Source organism: Aptenodytes patagonicus, chromosome 7 (assembly GCF_965638725.1).
Source record: "Aptenodytes patagonicus chromosome 7, bAptPat1.pri.cur, whole genome shotgun sequence".
Lineage (NCBI taxonomy): Eukaryota > Metazoa > Chordata > Aves > Sphenisciformes > Spheniscidae > Aptenodytes > Aptenodytes patagonicus.
This window is the reverse complement of record NC_134955.1, coordinates 16,066,568-16,085,509: the sequence shown is the minus strand read 5'-3', so window position 1 is coordinate 16,085,509 and position 18,942 is coordinate 16,066,568. Positions and strand designations below refer to the sequence as shown.

General features: G+C 39.4%; 1 protein-coding gene across 6 annotated transcripts in view; it reads left to right on the top strand.

The window, feature by feature from the left end:
- The window catches only part of ABCC8 (ATP binding cassette subfamily C member 8), an 83,792-nt gene that overhangs the window by 25,999 nt on the left and 38,851 nt on the right, over positions 1-18,942 (top strand). For 5 of the 6 annotated variants that reach the window (XM_076344090.1, XM_076344094.1, XM_076344091.1 and 2 more), the window contains exons 9-16: positions 4,632-4,766; positions 6,172-6,334; positions 11,185-11,225; positions 11,531-11,676; positions 16,155-16,260; positions 16,482-16,592; positions 18,574-18,649; positions 18,740-18,848. In XM_076344090.1, the coding sequence (XP_076200205.1) occupies positions 4,632-4,766; positions 6,172-6,334; positions 11,185-11,225; positions 11,531-11,676; positions 16,155-16,260; positions 16,482-16,592; positions 18,574-18,649; positions 18,740-18,848 (887 nt within the window). The remainder of the gene's footprint in view (positions 1-4,631; positions 4,767-6,171; positions 6,335-11,184; positions 11,226-11,530; positions 11,677-16,154; positions 16,261-16,481; positions 16,593-18,573; positions 18,650-18,739; positions 18,849-18,942) is intronic. The other variant, XM_076344089.1, reaches the window with a different exon arrangement.

Genomic DNA, 18,942 nt, shown 5'->3' with positions numbered 1-18,942 from the left:
TCCTCCTTTGTGATGGTCTTCAAATCATCTGATTGCATGGTAAACCAGATTAACTTCCTAACCTGGAAAAAAAAAACCCTGGTTTCATTATTTTCCCTGGATTTGTCTTTTTCCTCACTGAGGAAAATATTGGGGAGAGGCAGTGCAGGTCCTTCTTCATTGTCAGTGATAATGACACTGACAATGACACTGTTTTTGAATGCGTCTTGTGTAGTCTCATTCTTTGGGGAGTATTTGTTCTCTGGAAAACCAGTTAGTGTCCTCTTGAAATACTCTGGGCATCTTCACGCTTTTGCTATATGTGTTTGAAACCTAATATGTTACCATATGTCTTCTAGTATCTCTGTGGTAGTGAGGGGTAGATTGGTTCCGAGACTGCAGTAGGACCTGGAGGAAGAAAAAATCTGTCTGAATCTGTGGTAAAACTCTTGTTAATTCCAATGAGAGTTGTGTAAAGCCTCAAATCAGGATAGCGAGCACGTTAAGGTGTAAACAGTCAGCAGCATACTAACTGATAGCTTCTTTTACCTGTGCTTTCATGCCTAGGGTTTGCATTTACTCTACATGTGAGCTGTATATATATAACTATACCTGTTAAAATAGTAAGATTTAAAATTATTGTAGTCATATTTATACAGGTCATAGTGTGGCTGCATTCATACAGTATAAATGCATTTATCTCTTTCTTGTGCAGGAGTAACTGCATTGGGGTCTAGACTGGTTTTCCTGGTCTACTCTGGAGAGGCTTATGTGCCAGTTAAAAACATTTTGCTTTCTAGAATTAAAAAAGGGTGATGAATATAGCAATTATCAGCAGGAATTTTTCAGAAAGAAACTTGACTTATTTTTTAGCATCAGGATGGTTTCCCTGAAATTATGGGGGGAAAAATATGGGAACCAGATTATTTTAAAGTGGGGAAAAAAAATGATCAAGGAACATGTGCTAATACTGATTTCTAATTGCAAAAGAGAAGACAACTATAATGAAAAGAAACTGATATGAAATATCATATGAAATATGGTTACAGGTTGGCAGTTCGTTAGTAATGATTTGCATATCAGGGTATTTTTTATCCATTTACTAGAAGTACCCTGCAGGAAGAAGTCAGTGATTGTATACTGCTAAAATGATATTGCTGAAGGAGCTGTGAGGCATTAAGAAGAGTCCACCCCTTTAATGATAACGTTTAGGGTCTGATTATCCCCTAGGCTTAGTCTCCATTGTAAGTTGTTAGTAAAACAGGCTATGTAAGAGGTACCAATTTATGTATGCTTTTTGTAAGACCACTCTGGCAGCTCAGTGTAGAGAGCGCTTTAGTGCAACCGAGAGTTAAGCCAATGTCATTGCATATTCTGTAACAACATTTTGCTCTAATGTGCCAGAAGTCACAGACTCAAAGATTTCCTGACAGTCTTCTGAAAATATTATTATATTTGCATTAAAATTCACCCTGCAATGTTCCTTAGCAGATCAGGACTATCAGTGTCAAAGCATGCTCCTGTTTTCTGGATGGTGCGTGCATTGCAAGGCACAAATCAGTGAGTCATGGTGGTCACACAAGATTTCTCCAAAACATGTTTCCGCAACATTCATTCAATACCTTGTTTTGTGAGGCAGTGAAAACAATTACTGGATGCTCGAGAGATGGCTAATAAAAAGTTGAACAAGCTTCATTATTATTTAAAACAGGGTTTTAATTGTTTTGTAGCTCTTAACCTAACAATCAGCATTTCAGCATCTGCTGTGGATTTTGTAATTATTCGTGACTAGAAGAGCTAGCCATTCATAACAAGTTAGGTTTTCTATACAGTCCGGATAATTTGAGCCCCGTCTTTGCTCTGACTGGAGTCAATAGGAGCTTTATCATTGCCTTAAGTTACTGTTTGAAGGCCATTGAAATCAATGAAAAGAGGCCTGGGGATGCCCATCAATTGAAAGATGCCCTCAGTAGGTTTGGCTCAAACCCTGGGAGCAAAATTAGGCCCTATAAAGGCTCCCCCCCCCCTCCATTTTTTAAACACCCTTGTTTGATTTCATTCTGATTATTAAAAAATCCTGTATTCTCATATCTCTGGTTCTTTAGCAGGGATAGCTTACAGTTGTAATGAAAGGACATTTGTCTCTTTCAAAACTGGCCACAAAGCAGTTTCTGGCTGAAAGTGTTTGCTATCTTCAATAAATAATCAAGACAGAATAACCAGAGCTAGTGGTGAGTTTCTTGCTTGTGATATATATCTCTGGCAGGTAAAAGCTTTGGGATTTTGATGAAAGGGAAGCAAAGTGTTTCATTACATAGTTTTTTAAAAATACGTTTATTACCTTCTCAGAAATATTAATGAGAGCCTTCCTATCTGCCAGATACTGCCCTCCAGCAGTTCAGATATTATCTATGTACTGTTTATTCTTGACTGTGTAGTGTGTGGTATGATAAATATAGAATTACTTGCAATAATGCTTACAGATTTCAGCACTTTTGAGATACAAGCATTCACATACTTACATTGAGAATATATTTTTTTGTCCCATACATGATGAATATATTTAGAAGTTTGCCATTATTATCGCAACATAAAGATGAAAATGGGATCATTTTTAATCTATTGTGAAAACACAGAATTTTTGTTGCAAAGACTGACCCTTTCAATAGCCAGGATGGGGGGGAAGTAGCTGTGAGCTAGCAGCTCCCTCAGGATCCAATAGCTAGAATAGCTTTCCCCTTGTCTATGTGAGAAGCTGAGGCTCTGTTTCTAGAACCAGCCGGTCCCATAATGTCCTTGACAATCAACCAGTAGTGGAGGAAAGCAGGGGGTCAGTGTTCTGCATTGACTTTGTATTTTTGAACATCTCTTAAGCATTGAACAGCACACAGTTTCCTGTATTTTGAGTGTCTAGATTGTCTGCCCATGAAGAAGCAGTTGGGAATGAATATCTTGATCTGTAAAGACCAAGACCATTTCATGTTTTGGAGGGGAGCTCTGCCAGGGCTATCTGACAGAGACCTTGCATGTTTTCTTTGGCTTCATATACTCATGGATTTCCTGACTTCAGATGGAAGCAGATTGCTCGCTTACTTGTCACTAAAAGATTTTTAATTTACAATTTAACCTTTTCTCTTACTAGATTTGTGGTGTATATATAATAGGACTTTACTTTCATGTTACTGCATGTTTCCTAAGTAAGTACTGTGCCTTATTTTGAGTCACGTTTTAGTTTAGTTCGTCTGCAGAGAGGCATCAAAGGATTGTTATGGAAAATAATAATAATAATAATTAAAAAAAAAAACAACTGTATTTTCTCTCTGTGTGCCTTAAATTCCTGAAAATGTCAAGATGGAAATGTGGAAGCTAAGGACTCTAGTTTTTCTTCATAGAAACACCCAATTCCCATAAATATGTGTGGGAATATGCATATGACTACTGAGCTTTGAAATGATGGAAGATAGTGTTTCTGTGAGGGTTATGAGAGTGTGCAAATATAGCAAGAGTAGTAGATAACGCTTTAAGGAAATTTCCAATTTTTTTTTTTAATGAAGGAAAATGAGATATGAAATTAATTTTCTAGGTCTTCTGATTAATTTATCAGCTTATACTGATAAATATATAGAGTGTCAATGCTCCAGATTGTTCAGGAGTCAGTCATTAGAATAGTGGTAATTAACATTGGTAGCTTGTATATCTTGTTCGCATTTATTGAGCTGCTTACAGTATCCTTTTCTATCCCGACTGTGGCTCTCTAGATTCTTATTTATCCAAAGAAAAACCTTTTTTTCTTAAGCTGTTTCTCTAACCCTTTTTTTAACAGTCATTGCCAGTCTGGTACTGTGCATCCTTAAAACAGTTCCTTGCAAGTTTATGTTAGAGTTTATTTCAAGTGGAGGTTCTTAATGATATGACCTATGATGTTTCTTTTTTTTATGTACTGGTCAGCAATAGTGTCATGGTAACGTTTACAAGATCAGTTGTATCTTTAATAATAATTCATATTAATTTTTCTAGTAAGCAAAGTAGCATTCCTTCTTTGTGGAAGTCCCATGTGTTGTAGACTGGTGAGTTCTGATCAAACTGGGAAATGTAATTTCTCCCCAAGTGTAAAAATGCTTAAATGTCAAAGAAGAAAAAAAAAATTGTAAGTCAAAGAAAATGCATGCTATGTCATCTGGCCAATGGGGAAAAAATATTTAATAGTGACTGTAAAGGAAATATCTCAATGTGTTACTTGGAAGTATTTTAAAATAACTTTTAAATTTTATTTAAAGATTTTTTATAAATGCATTTATTTTAAAATAAAGTTATTTTAAATAGCTGTGAGAGTTACAATATAGAAGATAATCAAATCTGTACAACCTTCTTCTACTGTTCATAATGGGGGAGTCCATGAAATGGAAATACACAGAATCCACAAGCTGGGGAGGAACACTAGGTGGGTGTGTTTGGTCCTCTGGCAGAATATCCTGACTGATCAAACCCCACTGTGCCAGCGATGCAGAACGTACGACGTTTGGGGGTAGGGTTAGCTGCAGTGGCTGTTGTTTCTGAATGTGCTGCCCAGTTACCCCATGATTAGTCTTTGTGGTGCATACCCAAAGTGAAGTTATCCCAAGCCTTCCCCTCATTTTCTTTTCTTCCAACAGATAATTGTAGGCGTTCTTCTGCTCTACTACCTTCTTGGAATCAGTGCCTTAATTGGAGCAGCAGTAATCATAGTCCTTGCACCTGTTCAGTACTTTGTAGCAACAAAACTCTCACAGGCCCAGAGAAGCACATTGGTAAGTGTCTTCAAACTTGTACATGATATAAATATCGCCTCTGGTAATTACGCATTGGTCTGTGTTTGGAATTACAAAGCCAACTATGGACATTGACCAAGAACTGATGCTCGAACTTTGGTAATGTTCAAGAATGTGAAAACATGATAAGTGTAAGCAGTATAGATGCAGTTTTTGGGGTTTATGTTTTTCAACAAGTGTGTGTTTCCCTAAGAGCAAAAAAACTTAAGATCTTTCTAACTTACAAATGTAAGTGGTGAGTAATCATTGACTGAAATGGCTTTGTGCAGTCAGATGGTGCACAAATAAATGAATCATGCAGGGCAAGCTGTCCAAGGGGAAAGGAAATAGGAATGCTGCATCCAAACTCAGACCCCAGATACACCATAGCTGTGGAAATCTATCAAAGTGATTTATTTAAATAAGCTATGGACAGTCCTAACTCCTGCATCATGCTCCTCCACTGGGGAGCTTAGAGGTCTGCTCAGTCACAAGCTGTTCCTTGGTCCCTTCACTTGGCTTGTCTACAACTTGAATCACCTGCATCGCTGCCAAGAAAGTTACCTTGGTTCATTGGAATTACCGTGCCCAGCTGCTCTGAACCTTATCCCCACTTTCAGCAACTGTTGCACTGCCAAGGAAGCCATATGAACCTGTAATGGAGCCAGACAGCTTGCTGTGAAATCTCTTCTACCACAAATCATGTGTGGTAATGAGAGTTATTTGTGCGCCTTCCTGTGTGAAAAGCAATGCCTTCACATCAACAGTATACGCCCTTCTAGAAATGTAGACAGCCTTCATCCCCATAGCATCCAAGCAGGCAGTCAGCATCACCTAGAAATTCCTGCAGATGGGAGCAGTGCGTTTTGTGCTAGAAATGCCTCCACTGTGCAAGGTAGTGCAGTACAAAGATCCTTGAGCTAGCCTGAAAACTGGAAGCAGCATAAATTCCAGTTATGCTGTGCTGGGAGTATACCTTTACCAGTGTATTGTTGTGCCTGAGCCAGCTGGCCTTGCTCAGGGTCAAGGTTCCCTACAGGATCACAGCTTCTTGCTAATGTGGCCTTGCTGCTTTGAAGCCTGGCACCGTTGTTTCCATATCGTGTTAACTGGGCAGTGCCCAGCTGTAGATTGTCTGCGTGTTCTGATCTCCTCTGTGTGTTGTCAGTGTGCCTGTTGAAAATCCAGCCAGTGTGCTGGGCAGTAGAAGTCCTGAGAGGCTGCCTTGCAAGTGATCAGAAAGCTGACAGAGGAGTAAAATTTTCAGTACAAGCTGTATGATTTGGGAGCGCAAACCAATGGCCTTTTCACTTGAGCTCTAGGGAAAATGTGTGTGTGATCCTTATGTTCAGGGGACAGGTGTTTAATTACACTCTTTAAGTAAATGTGTATGTAAATGTTGCAGGAGTACTCCAATGAGAGACTGAAGAAGACAAATGAGATGCTTCGGGGCATTAAGCTCCTTAAACTCTATGCTTGGGAACACATCTTTCACAGCAGTGTAGAGGAAACCAGACAAAAAGAAATGACTAGCCTCAAGTCTTTTGCCCTTTATACCTCCATATCCAGTAAGTGTCTTCCTTCATTCTAATCCACTGTTCAGCTGAAGTGCTACTGCATTATTAGCTACTAATGAGTTTACCATTTCTCTGTTGAGATTGTTTCAGTTGCTTTAGGCTCTGATCCGTACTCCTCACTTTCCGTCTAGTCAGACTTTCCATTTAATTCAGTACAATTTTGCCTGTATGGGAAATATGCCTAAAAGAGAAAGTCAAGATTAATGCTTCATAGCGTTAACTTTTCTGGAGAAAAGCTTTTAAGGGACAAGTGTTTCACAGGCTACCTTCAGCCAGCAATATTCTCCTCTATAACATAGCAATCAGGAAGAAGCCTTTGTTGATGGTTGGTTGGTTGGTTGGGTTTGGTTTTTTTTCCCTCGTGCATTTTGCACAATACAGTGTATCATAATATGTGACAGGAATTGTCTTTGCATGGAAGCTCCAACAGATGGTACTTACGCTTTCTTACTCAAAATTTGGATTTCTTATAAAAATAAGTGATTCTTAAGACCATTTCTATGTCCTGGAAAGGAAAAATATGAAAATCCTGGCAATTTCATCATTCCATATCCAGATTCTTTTGTCATACGTTATCTTTCAAGCTGCTTTAAGGCATTTATCATCCTTTTAAAAAGACCTAGGGCCAACTAAACTCTCTATTTGAGGAGATCATATGCAACACCTATATAATTGCTACTGTAATACTTTAGAAATAATTAGTAAAGTCATACTGAAGAATGCTGTTCATATAATCTGTAAGATATTAATGAAATGGAAACTTTTAGCAAGAAGTATTCAAATGCTATAAGCAACCTGTACAAATACCTTCTAGACTAATAAGGAAGACTACTCCTTAGGAAAGTAACTTCCAGTCTGGTTACTGTTATTTGATTTCATTTGCCCAAGAGACGTGCAGCTGACTTTCTTCCCTGCCAAATGACCACATAGGTAATGCACTCCGAGGGAAAGATCCTGATCCCACTGAATTTAACTGACATTAAGTTGAGGTTTTCCTTGACTTCTGAGACCAGAATTTCTCTCTGGGGATCCTGAGCTCTCTGTGCTTTGAGAGTAGTTTCTGTTTTGACATAAAACAGAATTTAGCTGGAGTAGATTGTGTGACCGGAAACTCCGTCCTACACCCAGATCAACACAGATGGGCTCCTTGTGTTTGCACTGCTTCAGGTGGCATTAAAATCTATTTATATTCAGAGCCACAGGTTCAGCTGTGGGACTGAAGGAGCTGTGGAGGCTTATTTGATTTTAAATCCTCACAGTATCATTTCTAGCAGCTAGGAAAAAGTGTATTCATCCCAAGAGTACTGACTATTCTGTAAAGAAATAGTGACATAAATAAGAACATGTTTTATTAAAAACAATTCTAAATATTTACTGCTGCTTCTTGAAATATTCAATGTTTGCATTTGCATTCTTGTTTTGAATTATGTGTGATATTTATGTGTGTGTAAGGCACAGTAGATCAGTTTCTCAGCTGTGATAAACCAGTGCAGCTTTTTTATGTTGTTGCATATCATTTTGGCTTATAAAGGGTTCCTATAGTTCCAGCCTAGGAGTTCCTTACACCCTCTGTCTTCAGCAGAAATTACACTGATCTATACAAACTTGCACTTTAGCAGACTGAAAAGGAGCATAAACATAAGAGAACCGTAAGTATAATTAGAATGACAGGTATAATCAGCACAAAATGTGTTTGCTAATATTATAGTGAACATATGATTTCACTTTTTTTAAGGGGAAAAAAAAAGAATGAAGAAGGCAGGAGGTGACCAAGATTTTATGTATCTATTATGTACATTTTATGTATGACCAAGATAAAGAGGAAGGCAGACACTTCCTAGAACAATAAGAGAGCAGAAATGAGATTTTTATACATACTTCTTTTTAACATACAGTTTTGAATAGACTCTGGAGTTCTTTTCTAAATACACTTAGCTATTAACATCAATGAAAGAATGTGGTTGGAGCTACTTCTATTCATGAGGAATAGATTTACATTGGATTACAGAAAATATACCTACAAGTTTCAGGGCAGTGTTGGCTAGACCGCAAGAAAATTCCATTTCAAGACTGCATGGAAACTGGATCTCATCTGCCTCGCCCCTGTGCCTGGATCTCGTCTGTATGTATGTGGAATTGTTCACGTGTACTAGAAGAGCTGTTACTGAAATTAGCTCTTCCTATAATTTTAATGAAATGTACCCACCAGAATCAAAGCTGGGTTGCAAAGTTGGTAGTGACACCTTTTGAGTTTCGGCAGTGAATTCTTCAACTGTAGCAAAGAAAATTCCTGTGTAAAATTTTTCATACTGATTAGTAAGACTATCCTATGTTTGTTTTACAGGATTTAGTATACACTATATATTCAGGAAAGACAGAGAAAGAAAGGAGTGGTTTTCCTATTTCTATGAATTTTTGCCTAATCTGTCAGAAGCAAAGTAACTCCAGGCTTTCTTACAGGAAAATAACAGTAGTTAATATCCTAAAATATTCAGAAATGACTGAAAATGTTTTTCCCAGTTTTCAGTCTGCCTTTTTCCAGTAACAAAGTACTTTTGACCAAATCTAATTAAACCAAAAGTCTTAGCTGCAAAATAAATTTATTTTAGAAAACATTTTATTATTCTGGACACTTGCATAATTGAAAAAATGAAAATTAAAAAAAAAAACAACCCCCAAATTCCAGTGGCTCAATAAGCCCTTATTTGTTTGCTTGAAAGATGATGTTTGAAGTGAAGTCCTTGGATGTACTTGTGATCTCACATAATAGCAAAATTCAGATCGACTTCTTGGAAGCCACCAAGTGACCCTAGCTGTCTTAACTGCAGCGGGCTTTGCCAACCCTGCAGTATATTTAATCCATCCAGCTTCATATTTGACAGATATGATCTCATACTGTAGACAGCAGAAGAGCAGGATCCATCTCTGAGAAGTTTATCAGCTTTGCTAGATTCCCTCATCAGATTCATTCATAAAAGCAAACTCGTGTACTGCAGCAGTCTCAAAGGCAACTTGCAAATGCAAGGATTTAATAGAATTAAGAAGTCCGTAGTTGCAGGCGGCAAGTTTCCCTTTTTCAAAATTTCTGTGCCGTAACTACCTAGAATTTATACCAAGTGTGAAAACTGGGCAGGAAGTAGAATCATTAGGAGAAATGAGTCTGAACTGAAGCTGCTTTGTATTTCAACACAGAAAAGAACAATTTCCTCAGAATTCCCCCCCCCCCCCCCCCAGAGTGAGGAGTAAACTATGAATTCCTAGGCCTTAATACGTACTATTCTTTCAAAGGCTAAGCTTTTATTTTGGAATTATATACACAAACATACCTATATTTTCAAATACTCCCCTCTGTCAAGGAAGTAGAGCTGCATGAAATAACACAGCTATTTTATTTAAGCTGGAGTATGGAGTTTACAAGTATGTTACAGGATTCATTAAAGATCTTCTAAATGTAGGAAAAAGGAACATCTGACAGTATGTTAAGTTCTTCAGGGGATTTATGCCCAGAAAAGGATGACCAAACAGTCAACCAGAAGTATTTGAGGGTCAAATGATGACACTCCACTCCAGATGAAGTAACTGGGGAGCGTCTGAACATTGGCTATACCTGGTAGGAAAAAAGGACAGGTATAGTTTAAACAAAAAAGAAGTGGCTAGCCTCTTTCTTTTCTGTTACACGTGTGCTGATCTTTTAATTCTATTTTAGCTGTAAATTCTATATTCTTTCTCTGTATTGTTTACTTCATGAAATAAAGTTGAGCGAAGGTCAAAATGAAAAGGTGATGATTAAATAATATCCTCAGGTGTGATAGAGGGGACAGACGTGTGGGGTAAGATCGTAGCTCTGGTTCTGACTCAAGCTCCCAGATGGATAACTGGTTATTATTGCATTCTTAACCCATATTCCTGCCCTATCTAAAGGAGATCCCTATACAGAAATGGTATTTGCTTGCTTCTCCCCATCTGCCTGTTTAATAACCTCTGAATGCTGTAGCGTATAGTTGCTATAGTGAGGGAATCCAGGGTACCAAGACAGACACTGTTCGAGATCAGGGAGGAAACTGGTTCATTGTTTGCATTTTAATAACTCAAGGCCCATCTGAAATCACAGCTCTACCACAGAACCGTTAGAACCTGTATTGAGCTCCTGAGGACATGCACAAAGTAGCCAAGCCTGACAAAGCAGGAGTAATTATGAGTAAATCCTCCACAAGAATAGACTAAGTCAATGATACAGTGCAGGGTTGCCAATCTTTCCTTACCCTTTGAACTGCATCCCGAAACCTGAGGGGGCCACAAAGCCTTGTACCTCAGACGTGGTGCCTCAGAAGTAGGTCACAACTTGACGTAGTGCCAGTGGCTCTCCAAGGAGGTCGTGCCACTGGGCTGCAGGATGGGGCAGAGCTAGGTGTGCAGCCAGCCTGTGGTGCAGTCCCAGTGCTCTGACCTGTGCAGCCTCGCCTGGGTCTCCTTTCCTCTCGCTGTCAGGTATTCAAGTCGCCCGCCAGACCTTGTACCAGCTCGGCCTTTCTGCCTGTCGTGAGACGGAGACCTGCAGCATCCCTCGCCTGAACTGCGTGTGAGCTGATCGCAGCTCAAAACCAGTCGATCAGTCGTCTTTTTCTTAGAGTGCACTGCTGGGTTCTGTCTGTTCTGATGACATGAAGAGAAGTAAACTGTAGGCATTTTAAAACTATGTACTGATGTGTGTAGATAGTTCCGCATTTTCCCTATCTTAAGCGTAGAAAATACCATTGTAAACCAGTGCTAGTAGTATTTTAACATTTAGCATGTCTGAATGGAAATTGTTTCTAAATGTTCCTACGTGTTTTCCTTCACAGTCTTTATGAACGCAGCAATACCAATTGCAGCTGTACTTATAGTAAGTATGGACTTTTCTAAGTAGTGTTAATTACAACTGCATTTTCAAGTATAAGTGATGTGGAAATGAGGAAGGAGGGGGACAGGATGCAGACCTGCTACGCATTTGCAATTCCTCTGGGAGAGAGTGGAAAATGCCCACTTGTTGTTTGTGGCCAGAAGCAGCCCAGAGTATGCAGCACTCTCCCAAACTGTTAAGAGAGTATAAATTAAGATTCTGTAAATGAAATGCTTATGAAATGTGAAGTCTTTGTGTGTTTCCTTCTTTATGACAAAATGCTGATGATGATGTCTGTCTCTTTGTAGACATTTGTGGTCCATGCTCATCTGACAAGAAAGGCTGACTTCTCCCCCTCTGTGGCATTTGCCTCCATCTCCCTGTTTCATATTCTTGTGTCTCCATTGTTCCTGCTCTCTAGTGTGGTTAGATCCACTGTCAAAGCGTTAGTAAGGTGAGAACTGTAAAATTAATATCTTTGCTACCATTTCCCCAACTTTTGAGAATGTGTCTATTGCTCATTTTCCAATTGTAAGTTTAGAAATAGTGTGCTGATTATTTATCTGTTGTTGTTATAAATTGCTTCCTAACTTTTTACCTTGCATGGTTCCCTTGGTTGTAGCATGTGGGCCAAGTTTTTGCTGATAGAATTGTCACAACCAATATTTTGTGGTCCACAGCTAGTACTCCATTGTGTAGAATGGGTTGAGCTATATTGATACTGCATACAACATATGTGGTAACAAGAAAGGAAGTGAAAACTTACTGAAGATTTAGTTTTGTAAATCACCCAAATGTTGCCCTCCATCAAGCATGTAGAAGGGAAAAAAGTGATCACAGAAGCACAAGTGTTTCAGCGTGTATCTCTTGGGCTGTGCTCAGCCTCCACCCCTCTGCCTGAGACGTTGCCTGTTGGTGGAGAGTTAGACTTAAACAAACAAACAAAACCCCGTAAAAATCACTGTTAAGTGTGAGAGTAAGTTAATGACTAAATGTCTTCTCCAGACTTGATGAATTTTTACTTTCTTATGAACATGTTAGTCTGAGCGTTCAAAAACTGAAATAACAACCAGCAGAACTGCTGTTTCACTGGGAGTTTTACTTTGAGTATCAACAGATTTGTGTAAAAACCTCTTAATGCTTTTCATATGCGGTGTAACTCTACGTGACTGATAGGGGAGGAAGAGAGAGTTTGGGCTTCTTACTTTATTAGGACCTCTTTGTGACCTCCAATATAGCTTGCCTAAACTGTGGGACAGATACTGGACCCAAGCCCTTGCTTAATTGCCTTTGTGTCGCTTTGGAGACGGAAAGGAAACTATAGCAGGAGGCTGAGATCGCTCTCGCTATTTCAAAATTCCCTGACAGTGCAAAGTCATAGCTGTGTCCTCTCTCCTAACAAATGTGAAATCTGGGAGTGTCAGCAGCTGGCATGAAATGTTTTGCAGCCACTGTGGTAGTCCTTAGAGTCATGGCAAATTGTCGTGCTAAGATTGCAGCCAGCAAAGTATCTGGGGGCTCACACGGGCACTGGTAACGGCCATTTATTTTGGCTTGTCTAAGGGTTTCTTTGTAAATGAATTGTGTGCCTGCTAATGCTGCAGGAACAATTCTAAAGCAATTAGTATCAACCAAGTATTAATTGTTACTAGCCGGGAGTTCTTCATGAGTTATTCTGTAGTTATCTTCTTGTTAGCAGGCTATTGTCCTGCCATTTGTAGTGCAGACAGGAATCCCCCAGTTCAAACTCGGTAACAAACTTGACGTGATCCTTGTCTTCCTGGCTGTCTGTATCGCAGTAACCCAGGTAGTGTTCCAGAGCGCGTTGCTGCATAGTGCTGCTGGTGCTACTCTAGGTGTGTCTTCCCAGTACCCCATCCTTCAGTGCAATATTTTGGAAGCATATGCCAGATACTTTCAACCCATGCAAACGCATGCTTGCTTAAATAGTTTGGTAAATGTGAAAAAGCAGACGCTTACTAGAAAGCTGTGTTTGTGCCAGCTGAGCACAACTAACGTTTACTTGCTATAACTGTGTCCTGCTGTTACACCTTCCTGCTAATAAGTAGCTGATCAGTAAGATGAGGTAAAGGTAACCTAACTTGATGAAGTTGTACTTCAGCTTTCTTTAGGCTGAGATATTCTAATTGGTGTTAGCAAGTGTACAAGACAGCTTCTCCTGTAGTGACAGAAGGGAACTACGTGAAGCAGAAGGTGATCCAGCAGTGAAACCAGCACGTAAAGGATACTAAGAGGGTGTTACTGGCTTTGCATCTCAGGCACTTCACAACCCCTGCTCTGTTAATATTGGCTACAGTCTCCGATGCCAGATGCTATTAAGGACAATAATCTCCACAAATAAACTTGTCAGTATCTTTAACCATTACACGTGTGCCCAATTGCAAAGCATCGTCATGGATTGTCATTGACACTCTCGGAATAACTGTGTGATTGATTCCGATGGTAAAACAGATTTAAAGCTTCTGTTCCACATAAGGCCCCTGCAGACTTTGCAAGTTATGGGGCTAGGGTGTTTGCTTCTGAGAGGGGGAACTGTTGAAAGTCTTTAGGAAGGTGAGAAATTCTATTTTCTCTTTGAAAAGTTTTCTTAATATGTAGAGTGTTTGTGCCATTGAAAATTAAAACTGAGCAGCCAATTGATGTATTTCTTAAATGTGAGGTCTTCAAGGACATAGGGTACAGCGTACAGTTTTCCATCAGCAAAGGTCAAGTAGCAAGAGTGGCATTATGTGTCTTACTGAGTTTAATATGAAACCGCTTTTTCAGTCAGCTGTGCAAATAACCATGTTTTAATCAATACGTCTATTCTGTGGCTTAAAAATAAGCTCCCCCGTGGAGATACTGGAATACTAGTGAAATTGCAATGTCAGTGAGAGCTCTGCAGAGAACTTTTTTTTATTCTTTAAGAGTGTAGAACGGTGTGGCATCCTGAAATATGAGTTGCTGCTTCTAACAAAAGATTTTCTCACAGCTATACTGTGTTTCCTCAGTAATTGCCACAGGAGCAGTAATTCCAGAATTAAGCAGAGCATTGGGCAGGGGGCTTGCAGAGAGGTCTTGGCACTTAGAGCACAGTTACCTTGATACACAACCAGAGAGCAGAGAGCAAAAATCAAACTACTGACTGGCATAATAGAGACATAGTCTTGTTTGGGTATGCATGGTCCAAGAACATGTTTGCTGTCTTCTATTCCTCCCCCTCTAGACCCTGGAGCAGATACACAGGGGACTTCTCTATCTGGTCTTTATACCTTCAGAGCGATTATTAAATGTCGGTGTAATTTTCCTATAAAGAATGCAGGTGCAGCTGCATACCAACTCCATATAGGCAGCATCTAAACCATCATTTGGTCCATTTAAAGACATTTAAAATGTTCTTTTAAACATCTGGTTCACTGAACAAAATGTAAGATCATTCCTAGCCCTGTTTTCCAGAGCTTTGTGCAAATAGATGCAGCTTCTAATTTCTTCCTTTGAGATAATAAACTTTCCCATTAAGGAATTTTGGTCCAACATCAAGCCTGAATTAGTTATTACTCCTCTTGTCCCATCCCAAATAATTATTCTCCCCCTTTTCAGTTGCTTAGATTGTAGTATCTGCTCTAGCTAAATTCACCCCACTGTATATCTCTTAGTCCTCAGCTGCCATTAGCAAGTGGGCAGGCTGACAGAAAGACTGTAGAACCAGTTCTCTCCTAGGGAGTCCCCAGGTGGCTTCCATCTCTACTCGCAGGACAAGTGCTAACTGTACAGGTAGTCTGCCTTAGGCAGTCCTGTACTGCCTTGGTCCAAGCACTGTTTTGGCACCAGTGGGGTATCTCATGAGGTTCTTAGAGGAAACTAAGTCTCCTTCTGAAGAAGAAATCCCTGGCAGAGGAATGCAAAATAAATGCTGGGGGTTTTATTTTTTAAGGTTTGCATACTAACAGATAGCCGTGTATCTACAGTGGCTACGGATAGCCAGATGCTACGGTGGCATCATTTGCCTGTTTCTCCCCAGTTCGCCTAAGGCTAAATGTTGAAATCAATTTTTTCAGTCCTTGTCCATAAATTTATTCTTAGGAACTTAAGGCCTTCTGGCACTTTATCGTTTTGGAGACAGATAGTTAACTTATTTCCACCTAATTGAGCCCCTTTGATGTTGAGTTCGTGATTCAATCCACTTACTTTACAAATCTCATTTGCTGTCCCTGTGAGTAGATTAGACGTATATTTTATAAAGTCAGGTACAGAGATAAAATTGATGTCACGATCTGTTAAATGTCATTAGTAAAGGCACATTATCTCTTAGCTAATTAAATCTTAAGCAGCTTGTGAAGATTTTATGCCTTCTCCTTTGTTGCTGGTTGTCAGGATTCCTTCTATATCTCATCTGTTGAACACTGTTCTGTTAAGGTATATTCCTTTATCATGTTACCTCATACACTTCGTATTTCATCACAGCTGGTTGAATTTAGCTCACGGTGTACAGATTTCATCAGACTGCTAGTGTTCATAAGACTGTTCAGTAGAACTGACTGTGCAACACTTCAGTAACATAAATGACATTAATTCTACTTCAGCACATGGCTTCAAAATGAGCTACTGTTGTAGTTGGTCTGCATCCCACCAAATGCCTAAAAAAATCTTTTGTGTAATCTCTCTGGTGGTATCAGAAAAGACAAGACTTGAGAAGCATCTGCACAAACCATTAAAATGTCATAGCTATTAATAGACAACAGGGCAGGTTTTGTCAACTTCCTTGCAGTAACTTCTCATTGCACATTTTCATATGCCCGTAACAAAATGAAAACAAACAAACTGCAGCAGGCGGTGGTTGAAATACTAAAAGGGATGCTCTATAATAAACATTGCAGTGAACGGAAGTTTTGCATTCCAGCTTGAGGTGTGATTCTGTGTTTTCCCTTTCAGTGTGCAGAAACTGAGTGAATTCCTGTCAAGTGAAGAAATTGGAGAAGAGCATGATAAATCTTCAGAGCTAAGAAGCGCAGATAATCACAGCAAATACCAGGCGGTGGTGAGTAATGCTGTTTAATTGCAGGTGAAGTTGCTGGAGTAATTTGTACCCAGAATAGATTTTTTTATTTTTCCATTTCCTACTGATTATTTCTTGCAATTGCAAAAACTCTTTTTAATACCCTGAACTGTATAGGTCATAACATGGTTGCTTGCTTTTAGGACGTTTTGCTGGTATTGACACCAATTACTGCTTATTTCTGTCTTTCTGATTTTGCACAGCCACTCAAAGTTGTTAACCGCAAGAGGCCTGCCAGGGAGGACTGGAACAATTACAGCTCTCACATGAGAAGACCCATTAACATCACAGAAGCAGATGATTTTTGTGTAAAGGTGATATGAAGGTCACTCTGCTAACACTGTTACTATAGCTCACTAATAGTCACTTTTGTATTCTGAAGGCAGTTTCAAGTTCAAGAACCAGCATTTGATGTGAACTGTCAGACGCTTGTGCTCATGTCAGAGATTAACCTCCACCTTTCTTTTCTATGTCTTCCGTTTTAAGAGTTGACTACCGGCCTCTGTGTTGTGATGAGCTGTGTATATCCCTCTAGATTTTGCTCAGCAATTTTCTATTTGAAGTGTTTAAGTCATTAGCCCTGTTCTCATGACAAAAATTTCCAACTTAGAACACAGAACAGCCCAGGTTGGAAGGAACCTCAAAAGATCATCTGGTCCAACCTTTTATGTATGCCAGACTCTTTCTTCCATTTCTAATGCCTGTACAGAAAAATGGTATGAAGAAAACTTAAAAGAATTTGATTTAGACATTCCTAAAATAATCTTGTCATCGGTCTTCCCTTCCTCTTCTGGAATTCCTAGTAGCCTTTCAAGATGAAGTTAAAAACTAACCCCCAAAGGCCTAAATTCTTTGAAGAAAAAATTAAAATTACTTATGCCACTTTGAAGACTGATGCTCTTGATTTGCTATAGAAATGGCCAGAAGTAATAAAAATCCTGATGGTTGTTATAGTGATGATGCTGTTTATTTAGGAAGTCTGCTATTACATTTGCATTTCTGGCACAAGAGAATGAATAATTCAGTTTCATGGGATTAAGTAAGACAACTGGTAGTGCTTTCAGGTTTTTTTCAGGCTGTCACCCGACATGCTGCTTTGGTGCAGGATCCTTCTTGAATAGACTTCCAGGAAAATAAGAGGAATATTGGAGAGAGGGGTTTGGGTGGGTTGTTGGATCAAAAGACAGCCTGGAGTGACAACAAAGGAGTTTGTCACAAAGGAGAGGCCAGAGCAGTAGCCTCTATAAGGACAGTATTTATAAGGTCTTGAATAGAAAGCCAGGACTAGCTATAATCTTTGGCTCCATCTGCTGACATCATTGTCACCGGCGGCACCTGGGTCAGGGGACTTCTGCAGTTACCTAAGTACTGTCTGGCTGCAGCTCATTGCCCATGAAGGGGCATTTTTTGAGAGAGGATCCTCTGGCTGCCTTTGGTAATCTAGAGGGAGGAACACTGCGCTTTCTTTTGCTCATTTTCTCAGGTAGTTTCCCAAGATAAGAGTATCGCTTTTTTCTCCAGGGTAGGATAAAAGTGTCCCATTCCACTCTTCTCAGATCAAAAAATTTTGTACCTTGCATTGCTGAAAGACTTTGAAGGCTTCAGTGGCTCTGAAAAAGAGAGAAGAGGGTCCTATATAAATACAGGCCTTTTAAAATTGTCTCCTGTTTCCTATTTTTCACAGTATCCATGGAAATCTCCTCCATTTAAAGTCCTGAACAGGCTTTGTTTCTTGTTTTTAGTCTTTCAGTGAAAAGATTTCTGTATCTAGCAAAGCCTAGGTTATCTGAGAATCATATCAGAAATACAAAGGAAAATACTGTAATAGGAAGCAACATCTAATTTCTGTGGAAAGTTCTGCAAATCTGTGTGGAATTTGGACCGTGTAATTGCTGTATGTGCTGCAGTGTGTCTAGAGTGACATTCAGGACTCTGCAGAGAGCAAACCATGACCCTGTATATAATTTAATTGTGTTGTAATGATTTCACTTATTTCATGTGCCCACCTTACAAATAACAAAACAAAAGAAACCCTAAAGAGCAACTCCTTTTTCCTCAGGAATTTTCCATAATTTTCTCATTGTTGTGCTTGTTTGAGTTCAGAGATTCTTGCACATCAGAACACAGGCCTTTACAAAATCAGTCACTTAAAGACCTGTTTCCTGCACTGGGCAAAGTCTAACTCTGTTCCTATGCTCAGTGTAATGAAAACAGAAGAAGCGTCTCTGATGTCGAAAAAAGAAGTCAGCTCTAAAGCTGGTTTTCTCTTTCTTATTTCTCTCCATCTTGGCATAGATCACAAATGGATTTTTCACTTGGACACCTGAAGGTCCTCCAGCATTGTCCAACATTGATATCCGAATCCCTCAAGGTACAAAATGACATCAGATATGCAGAATAAGATGTTTTTCCATGAGCATTTGGTAAATCAGAAGCTTATATATACCTTCCTCTCTCACAGGTCAGCTAACAATGATTGTAGGACAGGTTGGCTGTGGTAAGTCATCTCTCTTGCTAGCCATACTTGGTGAGATGCAGAAGATCTCTGGGAACATATTCTGGAGCAGGTAGTGCTATTTAAAAATTCAAGCTTGAGTTGAGTACTGGTGCAGAAAAAAGCCAAAATCTGTCCTGGGAACCTGTTTATAGAGTCAGGGATTTTGT